The 13,811-nt window shown below is 38.1% G+C and overlaps 1 protein-coding gene across 2 annotated transcripts in view; it reads left to right on the forward strand.

Annotated features, from left to right (window-relative positions):
* The window catches only part of FRAS1 (Fraser extracellular matrix complex subunit 1), a 596,246-nt gene that overhangs the window by 214,910 nt on the left and 367,525 nt on the right, over window positions 1–13,811 (forward strand). For both annotated transcript variants that reach the window (XM_056568808.1, XM_056568807.1), the window contains exons 7-10: window positions 152–235; window positions 2,305–2,406; window positions 4,240–4,431; window positions 11,315–11,404. In XM_056568808.1, coding sequence (XP_056424783.1) covers window positions 152–235; window positions 2,305–2,406; window positions 4,240–4,431; window positions 11,315–11,404 — 468 coding nt within the window. The remainder of the gene's footprint in view (window positions 1–151; window positions 236–2,304; window positions 2,407–4,239; window positions 4,432–11,314; window positions 11,405–13,811) is intronic.

A 13,811-nucleotide genomic window follows, 5' to 3' on the forward strand; every position in this document is an offset into this window, starting at 1 on the left:
CTGTTCCTCGCAACATGTGTATAGTAATAGGAAAAATGTAACTCCAGACTTGTCCGCACAGGCCTGATAGTCAGTCGTTGAAAGTGTTTTTGTCTGCATTTCTTCCTTTTTGTAATTGACAGATAAATATAGAACATCATTATATTTTTAGGATGAAAAGTTGTCTGTCGTTCCTGGAAAGTGTTGTCCTGAGTGCCTTCCAAAGGCTTGTGCTGTATCTGGAAAGACATATGAGGTAATTATTTCATGACAGAACTTTTCAGTTCATTATCATTTAATTGCTGCCTGACTGATAACTGATATATTCAAATCTTTTTGATAGTAATATATTTTTACTTGAATTATCCACTTGTGTAATACAGAAAAATGTAATATTTGGCTGGCACAAATCACAGTCTTAGGAACGCAGAACTGCAAAAATCAGAGACAGAAACCTAAGCTGAGAAAACCTTCTATGACAGAAAGAAAAAAGTTATGCTGCATTCACATCTCGTTTTTGCAATATGGTTCCCCTATCCGGTTTCAGTGTAAAAAATGTATGGAACCATATTGCAAACTGTATGTATAGACATGTCCTTGAAAACCGTATGCCAAACGTAGCATCTGGTTGTGTACGTTTCGCATCATTTACTGTTTTGTCCTTTTTTTTCCCATACACAAAACCGTAGTCTACTACGGTTTTATGTCCGGGCGAAAAATCGGATGCAACCCGTATTATTTTTAAAATGGTGGTCAATGGGAACCGTACAGAACCGTATGTGCGTACGGTTCTATCTGGTTTGCACAATAAGGTTTTGCAGTTTGCACGTGCGCAGTGCACGCCGAAAGTTCGTCCCACAAATAGAACAAAAAGAACTTTATTTAATTAAGAACAAACCTAAAACCGTATCCGTTTTTTTTCCTTCAAAAAACGTATTAAACTGTATGCAACCAGACATCTGTTTTCAAACCGTATACGGTTTAAAACCACACAGGGGTATATACGGTTGTACAATGTTGTTTACGGTTCAGTCCGGTTTTGAGACATACGTTTTTTTTGTTTGTTTTTTACAAACAACCTGATACGGGAACCGTATTGCAAAAACACTATGTGAATGCAGCCTTACACAGTTTATGTTAACAGTTTATTTAGGGATGATTTGCTTGATCCTTATGGGCATATACTTTTCTATTTATGTATTGTGATCTGGAATATCAGATTATCTACCTTCTCTAACGTTCTCTGATGAAAGGAATTATATGTATTGGTATAAAATGGTCACTGTCATTTAAATTACCTAAATTACTTGATGGTTTTTCTTTTGTGGTTTTAAAATAAAATTTACATAATTTACTAAAACTGACTTTTTATCTCAGAAAGAAAAATCCTCTGTAGTCTTGACCACTAGGTGTATCACTTACCTGCAATTTGCTGCACACTGCCTTTTGGTTAGGCTTAGTCAATTTCTATTAACAGAGGAAGCAGGGAAAAGGAAGCGGGTAGAGGGCTTAGCTACTGTTATGTGCAGCGAGCCTGTCCGTGTCTGCAGGACATTTGAACATGTTTGTAGCCTTAACTGAAGTTTGGAAACTCCCATGTTTTTGTGATTTATAGATCGGTCAATTAAATGGAATAAATCCATCCTATTCTGTCATCCTTAATTTACTAGAACAATTAATAGAAATATTGCTGTTTTGAGGTTAGCCAAGTGGGATCACCCTTTGAAAGGCTCTGCTATCTCTGGCAAGCTGCAGTTAGAGAAATAGGAATGTGGTGGGGGTATGTGGTATCATTTGTGCCCTTACATCTTCAAAGGCCTGTGTGTAGTTTGTTGATAAAGGTCATATTTTGTGCTGTCTTCCCATGAAAAATATTTTATATATTTCTGCCTTGATAACTCATGTATATACACTGTGCCGTTAGATACCTCAGCATTATAATGTTGCTGGAATACCTAAGCATACTAAAGAATAAGTCGACCTAGGTCAGTTTATGTTTTGATCTAAATAAGTAATAATGCTGTCCTGTAATATTGTGGGATTAAACTGTATGAAATATTGGAGGGGGAAGCTCTGTACTTGCTACAGTAAGCAAAAATAGATGAAGAATTGGCCCTGCTTATTATAAGTGAACATGTCAATATATTGCTTATCTTATAGTATATGCTGCTATTATGTACATAGTAGGCTTATGTTCTGCATAAACAGGAAAAGACTGAGTTGAAACTTCACAAAAAATGGTTGTGTTCGGTTTCTTGAGCACATTGAACAGAATGGCCATAATCTCATAATTATAAAGTGTATATTTGTCTTCTGTTTATTCAGCATGGCTCACAATGGAAGAAAAATCCATGTACCACCTGTATTTGTGAAAGAGGTGACATAAAGTGCCATACAAAGACATGCCCCTCACTGACCTGTGACAAGGTAATGTTACACTTGATGAATAGTCTTAATTTGACATGTAACCGTTATTATAGTGCTTATAATACAGCAATGAGGTCATGATGACTGCAAATCCACAGTCAATCTTTGGCAATTCCTTCTGAAAAATCTGTGGTGTATTTACTGTGGATTTCATCCTGTACATTACAAAGAATCTAGAATTTGCATCACAAATCCACAGCAGATCACTTGTTTCATCTACTCATTGACTGGTACCAGTGCACTACTGATGTCACTGGGAAGTCACAAGAGCGTGGGTATCCTGAAAGTATTGTAATAGCAGTTCCAAATACAAATTAAAATATAGCAAGACATTAACAGGACTGAAGGGCACCTTAGTTGAACAACTTTGGCAACAATGTCTGTCTCCTGGTAGTTTCTTCTGCATTTCTCTTAAGCTCTTGAATGTTGGTAGGGTTCCTATACCAAACAGTAATTTTCATCTCTCTCCTAAGATTTTTAGTTAGATTGACAATCCAACGTAATAATAAGGAAATTGTATATATAAATAAATGCATTAAGATTATGAGAAAAAACAGGATATCATATATTAAGTTCATGAAATTCTTATCACATATTAAGTTCATGAAATAAACGCGACAGGTATTCTCATGTGTCCGGCATCAGGCTTAGTAAACCCAACCTAAAACTCGCCACAACTGATGACGAAAGTGCATCAGTTGGCATTAGTTGTTTAGGATCCAGTGTTTTATTAATGTCAGTCATGGGAACACAGTGAGATGCATTTTCCTGTCTGGCACCCATGTTGCATGTTCCACCATCCGGTGTCCAACTTGAAACCCCAGATGAGTGTGAACTGTAGAACTGATCCCATTCATTTGAATGGGACAATCAGTTTTCCTTTGGTGCTAGAAAGAAACATCGCCGGAGGATGCACATATGTGAAGGGGGACTTATTGAGCATTTATGAGAATCAAGTATCATAAAATATGAAATTTGATTACAAGGTTTCATTTTTAACCAGAAACCATTTTTTTTACTTAACTGTTCCTGTGTACTTTTGTGTCTTTATCCGGCTGTAAAAATCTTATACTTCAATACAAACTTTTTTTTAAGACTTCCTTGTACATTTTGCTCTAATGTGCTCTGATAATCCTCCGATTTCTGTGTTCCTGTTACATATTCAGTGCAACAATGCAGCCCCTTAACATTATGGATCCTTCTCCATGAACTGTGATACTGTGCTCCCTGAAAGAACTGTGCCAGTGCCCCTCTTATGAACTGTGCCACTATGCCCACTAATGATCTGTGCCACTGTGCCTCTAATGGTGCCAGTACCCCCGATTAACTGTGCCACTGCCCACCTAATGAACTGTGCCACTATGTTATTTAATCATTTTTTCCCAATCTGTGGCTTTCCAGCAGTTATAAATTATGACTCCCATCATGCGCTGAGAGAAGGGCATGATTAGAGCTGTAGTTTTACAACAAGCACAGGTTGTAGAACAGGACCCTAAATAACCCTTACCCCGGAGAATATCATAGCTGCTACATTTTATTTTATTTTTTTTGGTGTTACGGCCTCTTCTACTCAGGCTTGGCCTATAGAAAAATGATGCAGGCAGCGCATGTTGAATTACCCACATAGTCAATCAGTGGTTGAGGCAGAACAGCATTGGTGGGAGAAGTAAGGCGGTAAGTATTTTTTTTTTTGTCTGAGCCTAGATCTTTGCCTGAACCTAGATTTTTTTTTTCTGCCTGAACAGAGTTAAACATAAAAGTTACTTCCAGAATGAACCTTTAAGAGGCCAAAAATTACAAACACATGACTTGTCATTAACTTTTTTTTTGTAGGGCGAGAACAAAATAAGGCAATCCGGGCAGTGCTGTGAAGAGTGTGTGTCTTCTAAAGGTAGCTGTATGGTTGATGGATCTATCAAGTACCATGGAGAGCTCTGGAATGGAAGTCACTGTGAATTCTGTTTGTGTGACAGAGGGAAAGTACACTGCCATGCAGCACAGTGTTCCCAAGTAGAGTGCTCATGGGTAAGACAGTTTCTACTCTTCTTGACTTTCTGTTTTTTACGGCAGGGTCACATTGCTGTATTTTGCTGCATATTTTCTGCAACTGATTTTGCTACCCATTGAGCTTAGAGCTCATTCACATAAGCGGATATCATTGCAAACTCGCAGCGTGTTTCCTTCGAGCTTGAATGGAGGTGGACAGTCTGCGGTAGATTTTGCATTCACTGGGGTCTGCGGCAGAAAATCTGAGCCCATCCCCATTCAAACTCGCAGCGGGAGACACCCTGTGCGTTCACAGTCAAGTGGATCGTCACTCCTGCTTGACTCCGAGGGTAGGAGTCGGAGCATTGAGGAGTTTTGTAAGTATGGCAACGATACAGAAGACACTTGTACCCTCTCCTGTGGTTTGTAAATGTTGCCTTAGTAAGTTATGTAAGACTACACTGATCCACAAAACTTCACTTAGTAATGCAGCTAATGATAAACTCAGCATTTTACGCACAACATGCATATCTTTCCTTTTCTATACATCTATAAAAGAAAAGTGACCCTTGGAAGAACCTTTCATGATATATTTTGAGCAAAGGGAAAAAATACTCCCTTCCACCCACCTGTCAAGATGGGTCTTCTATTTATGATGATGGGAAAATTAATATATGCTATTGATAGTTAAGGACACATGTGTAAAAATACTTAGTTGTAAGTATATGGGATTTTCTCAAAGGTTACTGGGATATTTAGTTTTCAGTAACATGAATTAAACCCATATTTAGCTCTCCTTGTTGGATTTACAAATGCAAACGTTAGAAGATAAAAAATAGTTGTAGATAATAAAAAGTAGTTTGCTACTTTTAAATCAAATCACTAAAATACTACTGCTTTAAAATCTCACATGATAAAGGGGTTCATCAATTTATGAGAACAGCAGAATGATTTTAAAGAAAAGGGTTATGCTTGGAGATGAGTTTTAGATGGGGACAAGCTCTAAAATTCGTGTAAGTGTGTCCTCGTAGTGACAAAACTAGGTTGGATTCATTGGAATGTCACCTGTCTATCGTTTTGGGAGTCATCCTGGGTCTGTGCATTCACATTTTTACATTGTAATTTAATCAAGCAGGTTGCAGGCCTACTTTTTTATGTAGGATAGAACAAATGTATATTTTTCACATGTTTTGGTTGGTCTCATTTGTTTAACTTCTTCCTGCATTTGAACATACTATTACAACTTAGGCTAGGTACACACTGCATTTGTGTGTACATTTAATATATTCTTTTTATACCCTTGAAGAGGATAACAGGTATACATTATTAAATGCTAAAAAATGATGATGATGCTGTATGCCACACAGCAAAATCATTTCCCCAAAAATATTGCAATGTATAAGTAGTTGACGCTGAAACACAAAATGCAGTGTGTTCCCAATCTTAAAGTGTACCTGTTGCTCTAAAAAAAAAATGTTAATGTCCTAAAGACATGTTGAAGAGAAACTGACTTGAAAGTTAACTGCTTTAAAAACAATTACTTTCAATTACAAAATCACTTACTTTCTTCTGTGGAGTAGTTGCAGACTTATATTGGTTTAATCCGCTATTACTATTGTGCAGCTATGTGCAATAGAGGCATTGAGCCGGCCCCCTGAGCTCCCCTGCCTCCTCAATATTTACCGCCCTGCTCGCCCCCCGTGATTCTTTTTTTAAAGCAGTTCATCCACAGTATATTGGGTTTAGTGCGGGTGAACAGCTTGTCAGTTTCTCTTTTAAAAGTATTGATCGTTGAGGATCAACCGCTAAAACAAGTAGAAAGAGAAGTGCATGGATGAGTTCTTTTCTCACTGCGATCTGTGTCGGCGACCAAGACAAACCCAATGACTTTCATGGTAAGTTTGTCTTGGTCACGTGGTCTCAGACCCTGACCGATCAAAAAACTTTTCACATGTCTCTACAACATGTCAAAAGTTTTTTGACATTGGTCATTAAAAGGATTTAATAATACATCCAGTAGAGGCCACAGACACTGGAGTTATGCCTTTGTCATTAGCAGTGGGTGCTAGTTGTAATATACAGTTGACATTCCACTGTAATAACCGGGATTAGAGTCCTCTTGGTTCTTAGCTCTGCTGGAACCATTACATCTGTGTAGAAACAATTACTTTTACAGGCTCTATCTGAGGTTTAGAAAATGTGCTGTACCTTATGTGTAACCCTTGGTAATGGATGTGCTACCTTATGTGTAACCCTGGTAATGAGTTTACAATCCTTAATTCAATCATACATATCAGTGATAATATTAGAGACTGAGAGTTGTTGTAGATGGCTTTAGTAGGTAGTCACTGTGTTCAAAAGGTTTTTGTTTACTTCCAGCATAATGGGTTCTAGCAGCAGCTGAGAAATGAAAGCACTTAGAGCTGTAAATTCCATCTCTCTGAATTGAAAGAACCATTTTGCATTATAAAGTCCATGCTGGAAAATCTTTTGTTTATACTCAAATGTTTATAGAGGGATAGGAGTGTCAAGCACATTATGCAGAGTTATTTTCTAGAATATATGTGTATAAATGAAGTGCCATAGAAATGGTAAGATACAGTAAGCATTTATGGTTTTAGCTTTTTGTCTTCTCCTCCTACTTGCATTCTTCTGGTGGAATATAATGAAGTTAGCTGACAAAGTACTCTTTCCACTATCTCTTTCAACATCCCACTCTTCTGGCACTTACTTCACTGAAGGAATTAAGTTTAGATGCACATTACCATCTAATGGGTCTGTTGAATGTCCTCCTTTATATAACTTTTGATCTTTTATGTGATGGCATTTTCCCAAAAGTCCATTTTCATTACTCTTGCAGTCTTGTATATTGTTCCCGACACCTTGGCATAACATGTCATCTGTTATACTTGGGATCAGACATGATTTCATGAGATCAACTAGCACAGAAGTGCATGGGTAGTGGGAAAAATTGTTAATACCTTGATTTTCTAACATGTAACAGATTCCAGTTGTTGGTGTTACTCTCTTCATTGACATCTGTGTTGGATGTTCTGTTATGGGCCTTCATAGCAGATTCAGTCTTGACAAACTACTGAGTCGTGCAGTTTGTTTTTGTCTTGTTAAACACCAGACACTTTGACAGAAACCTGACAAACCTAGTAAATGTGGTCCATAAAGTGTAGTAATTGTCCATCTTGCAGGGGATCCAGCACTTCTGTTATATTAATTGTGAAGTGCAAGAATGGAAAAAGCATTGGTGGTGTGAACCTGAACAGGGTCTGATTCTTGCCTAAGTACTTTGCATATACTCTGTGATGTGCTTTGGTCACTGTGCAGGAAGGGGAAGGAGATCTGAGCTGTCCCCATAATTTTTTGTCATGGTGCAGTGGTGAGCACTAAGAATGATGTGGGTTATGATGAGGTTAGTAGACCCTAATGTTTATGTCACATGGCTGAGTGGTGCTAACCCAATGTTGCTCTAGAAACCACAGCCTTTTTTTTCTAAACAAAGCTGTTCAGGCACGGAATGCCCAGGAATCACACTTCTGATGTTAGGATTCCGTGAAACAACTTGTAACCTTTACTGAACTGCTTTTGTAATTCCAGAATAATACAGTCACTTGAATAGTACAGCTTTAGAGTTAGAAGAATGTAGATTTAGTCATCATCCCTTAAAGGGGCTATCCACCATAAGGTTACTATAGTACCTACCTGCCAGACAGTAATGGACATGCTTAGGAAGGATCTATGCTTGTCTTTGGGTTAAATGGCTATGTCGTGGGATTACGATAAAGCTGTGGCTTTCTTTATGTGAACCTCGGTATTTCCTGCTGAAGTTTTCTTTTTTACTACAAATCCCAGAATTCCACTTTCCTACCTCCCACACATCCCACCCATTGAACAACAAACAAGCTAGATTCAATGAAAAATGTCGGGCCCTGGTCCTCGGACCCCACTTAGAAACAGCAAATATGTAGACGCAGCAGCACTCCAAAGTAGTGAAAAATAGTGACTTTATTTATCACCAAAAATGTACAGCGACGTTTCAACCACCTTTCGTGGCCATCATCAAGCTTGATGATGGCCATGAGAGGTGGTTGAAATGTTGCTGTACATTTTTGGTGATAAATAAAGTCACTATTTTTCACTACTTTGGAGTGCTGCTGCATCTACATATTTGCTGTCATCATGACTAGTGATGTCGGGTCTCAGCCGCACTGCATCTTGGGAAATACCTGAGACAGGAGTCATTCTGTATGCTGTTAAAAATGAACATCCAGAGCAAAGATCACATAAGAATACAAAACCAGCTGTTAGAGACAGGTACAGACACTATATTATGAACTACACTAACTCTACAGCCCCTGTAACATAATCAAATAAAAAAAAGTTGGGTTTTGCTAGCAACTTAGCAGAATTTTTGAAATCTTGAAGTGCTCTAAGAGTGTATATGTGAGTGATTTCTGCAGATATATGTGCAGTATTTAAGAGTGAGTATACAGAGTGTAGGATACAATGCAGGGCTCACTCTTTTAGGGGCATTCTGTGACAAGACACTATAAAATCCACATCCAAAAACTGCTTGGTAGGTTACTCTGGGGACGAAAGTGAGTACGGCTGAAATATCAGCATTTCATGTCTTCTTGGGAGAGTGGAGGTATCAATCTTCTTATTTAAAAATATGTTATATGTCATGTCAATTGTTGAAATTAATTGACTGGAAGGGATCAGCAGTTCTTAGTAAATTGATAAGAGACGGGTGTAGCGAATATTTTTGAACTCCTGGAACTGGAATTTTCTACGGAAAGCGATACGGGTTGGGTTTTCTTTTGGGGAAATTTGATAAGATTTGGGGTTCACTAAAGGAGAATCTGATAGGAGCAAATAGTTAGCACTTTACATTATTTTGGGGGAATAGGAATTTTAAAGAATTTCTGACTTGTAAAAATAAATTTTGGGAAAAATAGATTTTTTTGGGGGGGTGAGTCAGATGCTTGAAAATGGAAAATTGCACAAATTTAAATACTTCAAAGAAAAATTTGGGATGAAGCACAATGAAATTAAAATTAAACATGCGATTGCACGCAGGATAAAAACTGCTTTATTATAAATAATCATAAAATATTTGAGGGTTTGTTATGTTGGAATTGGGGAGAAAAAATCTGTCACGCTGGTATACATTTTTGAATTCCTGGTTAGGAGAGGATGGATGGATCAATAATAAAAAAAAAAATGGGTCAAAGAAATTGGTAAGTTGGCATTTGGAACATGGCACAATATTGGGGTGAATTTGAATAAAGTATCACTAAATAAGCAGCACAAAATTACTCAGTTTAGGATTCTACATAGGGTTTACTATACTCCTATTCAAATGAAGACATTTGGCTTATGTGAGTCGTCAAGATGTTTGAAGTGTGGAATTGAAAATGCAGATTTTAGACATTGTATGTGGGATTGTCAAGTAATATCTAATTATTGGAAACAGGTACTGAGCATTCTTGAAGGAAAAATGAGGAAAAAAAATCCCTCGTATTATTGCTTTTGCTTTCCTAGGGGACATAGAGAACATGGGAATGGCTATAGAATTTTTATGTAGAACTCTATTTTATGCAAGATTGATAATCGTTTTTAATCGGATAAAGACAGAGGGACCCTTTATAGGTGAATGGCAGAGAGAAATTCAGAATGTTAAGAGAAAAGAACAACTATGGGCGAAAGGGAGAACCAGATGGAGTAACATATGGAAATATTGTTCTTGAGAACTGTATAGACACATTTGTGTTTTTTTGTTTTTTTTCCCTCCTCCTCTCATGCGCTCCTTTGGTGGGTGGGCTTAAAAAAGGGAAAAATTGTTGTATTTGATTGTTTTCTGTGCATTACAATAATGGATCAAAGTAATGATGAGTGGATGTAGAAAACATATGTTGTTTCACGGCATTATTGTAATTTTTTAATTTTTCAATAAATAAAATGTAAAAAAATAAATAAATCTGCATCCAAGGATGCCCTTTCTGACTTGGCAGATGTTTGGTACTGACTAAAGTTAGCTAAAGTACATGTGGCTTTGGCAAAGTCCAAGCCCTGATCTATTATACCCTTCCCAGCAGGAGCTGCGCTGGGAGACCTGTGGCTCTGGTAGACCAGGCCCCGAACGAACTACAACCATTTAGGTCTACCACTTTACCAGAAGAGGAGGATTGAACTTTGGGCCTTTCTCCTGCTTTAATTGGCTAGGAGACTATATGTGACCAAATCAACCATTCAGCTCTACAGTGAAATGCGAGACTTGTGAAAACCTTAACCCTAGGCATTCTGGTTACCTCATGATTTATTGATGAAATATAATTCAAAGACATATCTTTTAAACTTTTTCAGTACCTGAAATACATAACACATATGTCCTGCAAATCTGTAGCAACTCAGCCATCTGACAATTCCATTAAGTACTGCTGTACTTGGACACCACAAGGTCATCCTGTGTTATCTGCCTCATGCTTCGTGCCCCCTCGCATAGACTTGTATTGAGGGGGCGGGGCGTGATGTCACACGGGGCGGAGTCGTGATGTCACAATACGCCGTCCTCGTGCTCCTCACGCTGCACACTCGGAGCCTCCAGCACTGCGGAGAGCTCGCAAAGGTGGGTGCTGAATGACAGATTGCGGGGGTCCCCAGCGGCAGGACCCCCACGATCAGACATCTTTTCCCTAGGGGATAATATGTATTTAGGCCGGAGTACCCCATTAAGTGGAGAGAAAAGGCTTTCCAGTAATGTGCAGAGTTTGCTTTCCTTTAAATGCAATTTCATAAGATGAATAAAGTCAGATCTTTAAATTCCACAATTTAGTCGCTGTTTACTCAAAAACCGACATGACCTCAGCAAAAAAGCATTTTTCACATTGTTGCAATTTGCCTTTATCAGGGTGAAGAATCAGTACATTTTGAGGGAAAGTGTTGTGCGGAATGTGTGCTAAGTACCAGCTACTGTCTCCACAAAGAACCTGGCAAAGAGGTAAGATGGGGATTATATTTTCACTTTTATTTAGAGACAATAATATTTTCTATTTTATATGAATTTTCTAAGAGTTTAATTAAGAAGCAGCATTCAAATGAAGTGAATGGGTGCCAGCGACCAGAAAGATGGCTTAAAGTGTTTTTTTATTGTCTACATTTTTTTAACGATTAGTGCCCGGCTGGGACCTCTACAGAGGTCGTTCACTGTAATCCTGTCTGTGATGATAAGGAGTTCACTGGCTAGAGATCTAAACAGAACAGGATGTCTCAGATTAATATTAATAGGCCTAATGACCAGAATAAAACTGCAAGAATTAATTGTTTTATAATATAGGTGGCAAATTGGAAAATGAAATACAATCAACAGATGTTTTAAAAAAAATATGTTAAACATAACAACTGGATTTAAACAATAGGTTATTTTCGGATGAGGCATTCCCTTTAACCCCTTAAGGACGCAGGACGTAAATGTACGTCCTGGTGCGGTGGTACTTAACGCACCAGGACGTACATTTACGTCCTGTGCATAACCGCGGGCATCGGAGCGATGCCCGTGTCATGCGCGGCTGATCCCGGCTGCTGATCGCAGCCAGGGACCCGCCGGCAATGGCCGATGCCCGCGATCTCGCGGGCGTCCGCCATTAACCCCTCAGTTGCCGGGATCAATACAGATCCCGGCATCTGCGGCAGTGCGCGATTTGAATGAATGATCGGATCGCCCGCAGCACTGCTGCGGGTATCCGATCATTCAGGACGCCGCACGGAGGTCCCCTCTCCTTCCTCCGTCCGGCTCCCGGCGTCTCCTGCTCTGGTCTGTGATCGAGCAGACCAGAGCAGAAGATGACCGAAAACACTGATCTGTTCTATGTCCTATACATAGAACAGATCAGTATTAGCAATTATGGTATTGCTATGAATAGTCCCCTATGGGGACTATTCAAGTGTAAAAAAAAATGTAAAAGTAAAAGTAAAAAAAAAGGGAAAAATCCCCTCCCCCGATAAAAAAGTAAAACGTCAGTTTTTTCCTATTTTACCCCCAAAAAGCGTAAAAAATAAATTTTATAGACATATTTGGTATCGCCGCGTGCGTAAATGTCCGAACTATTAAAATAAAATGTTAATGATCCCGTACGGTGAACGGCGTGAACGAAAAAAAAAAAAGGTCCAAAATTGCTACTTTTTAATATATTTTATTTAAAAAAATTATAAAAAATGTATTAAAAGTTTTTTATATTTAAATGTGGTATCAAAAAAAAGTACAGATCATGACGCAAAAAATGAGCCCCCATACCGCCGCTTATATGGAAAAATTAAAAAGTTAGAGGTCATCAAAATAAAGGGATTATAAACGTACTAATTTGGTTAAAAAGTTTGTGATTTTTTTTTAAGCACAACAATAATAGAAAAGTATGTAATAATGGGTATCATTTTAATCGTATTGACCCTCAGAATAAAGAACACACGTCATTTTTACCATAAATTGTACGGCGTGAAAACGAAACCTTCCAAAATTAGCAAAATTGCGTTTTTCGTTTTCATTTCCCCACAAAAATAGTGTTTTTTGGTTGCGTCATACATTTTATGATATAATGAGTGATGTCATTACAAAGGACAACTGGTCGCGCAAAAAACAAGCCCTCATACTAGTCTGGCGATGAAAATATAAAAGAGCTATGATTTTTAGAAGGAGAGGAGGAAAAAATGAAAACGTAAAAATTAAATTGTCTGAGTCCTTAAGGCTAAAATGGGCTGAGTCCTTAAGGGGTTAAAGGGGTACTCCGGAGGAAAACTTTTTTTTTTTAATCAACTAGTGCCAGAAAGTTAAACAGATTTGTAAATTACTACTATTAAAAAATCTTAATCCTTCCAGTACTTATTAGCGGCTGTATTCTACAGAGGAAATGCTTTTCTTTTTGGATTTCTCTTCTGTCACGACCACAGTGCTCTCTGCTAACCTCTGCTGTCCATTTTAGGAACTGTCCGGAGCAGGAGAAATCCCCATAGCAAACATATGCTGCTCTGGACAGTCCCTAAAATGGACAGCTAAGGTCAGCAGAGAGCACTGTGGTCATGACAGAATAGAGATCCAAAAAGAAAAGCATTTCCTGTGTAGTATACAGCCCCTAAAAGGTACTGGGAGGATTAAGATTTTAATAGAAGTAATTTACAAATCTATTTAACTTTCTAACACAAGTTGATAAAAAAAAAAAAAAAAAAAAAAACATTTTCCACCGGAGTACGCCTTTAAGTACAATTGCAGCACTCCAGTTAAGTGAAAATATTCATCCATACTGGCAAGGTTTCTGCTCACTTCTAAGGCTTTGTCAATGTTTGACAAAGGCTCACGAGTTAGTAGAAACATTTTCTAATATACAATGACGTTTCTCTAAAAGACCACCTGTTTG

The sequence above is a fragment of the Hyla sarda genome, chromosome 1 (assembly GCF_029499605.1).
Source record: "Hyla sarda isolate aHylSar1 chromosome 1, aHylSar1.hap1, whole genome shotgun sequence".
Classification (NCBI taxonomy): domain Eukaryota; kingdom Metazoa; phylum Chordata; class Amphibia; order Anura; family Hylidae; genus Hyla; species Hyla sarda.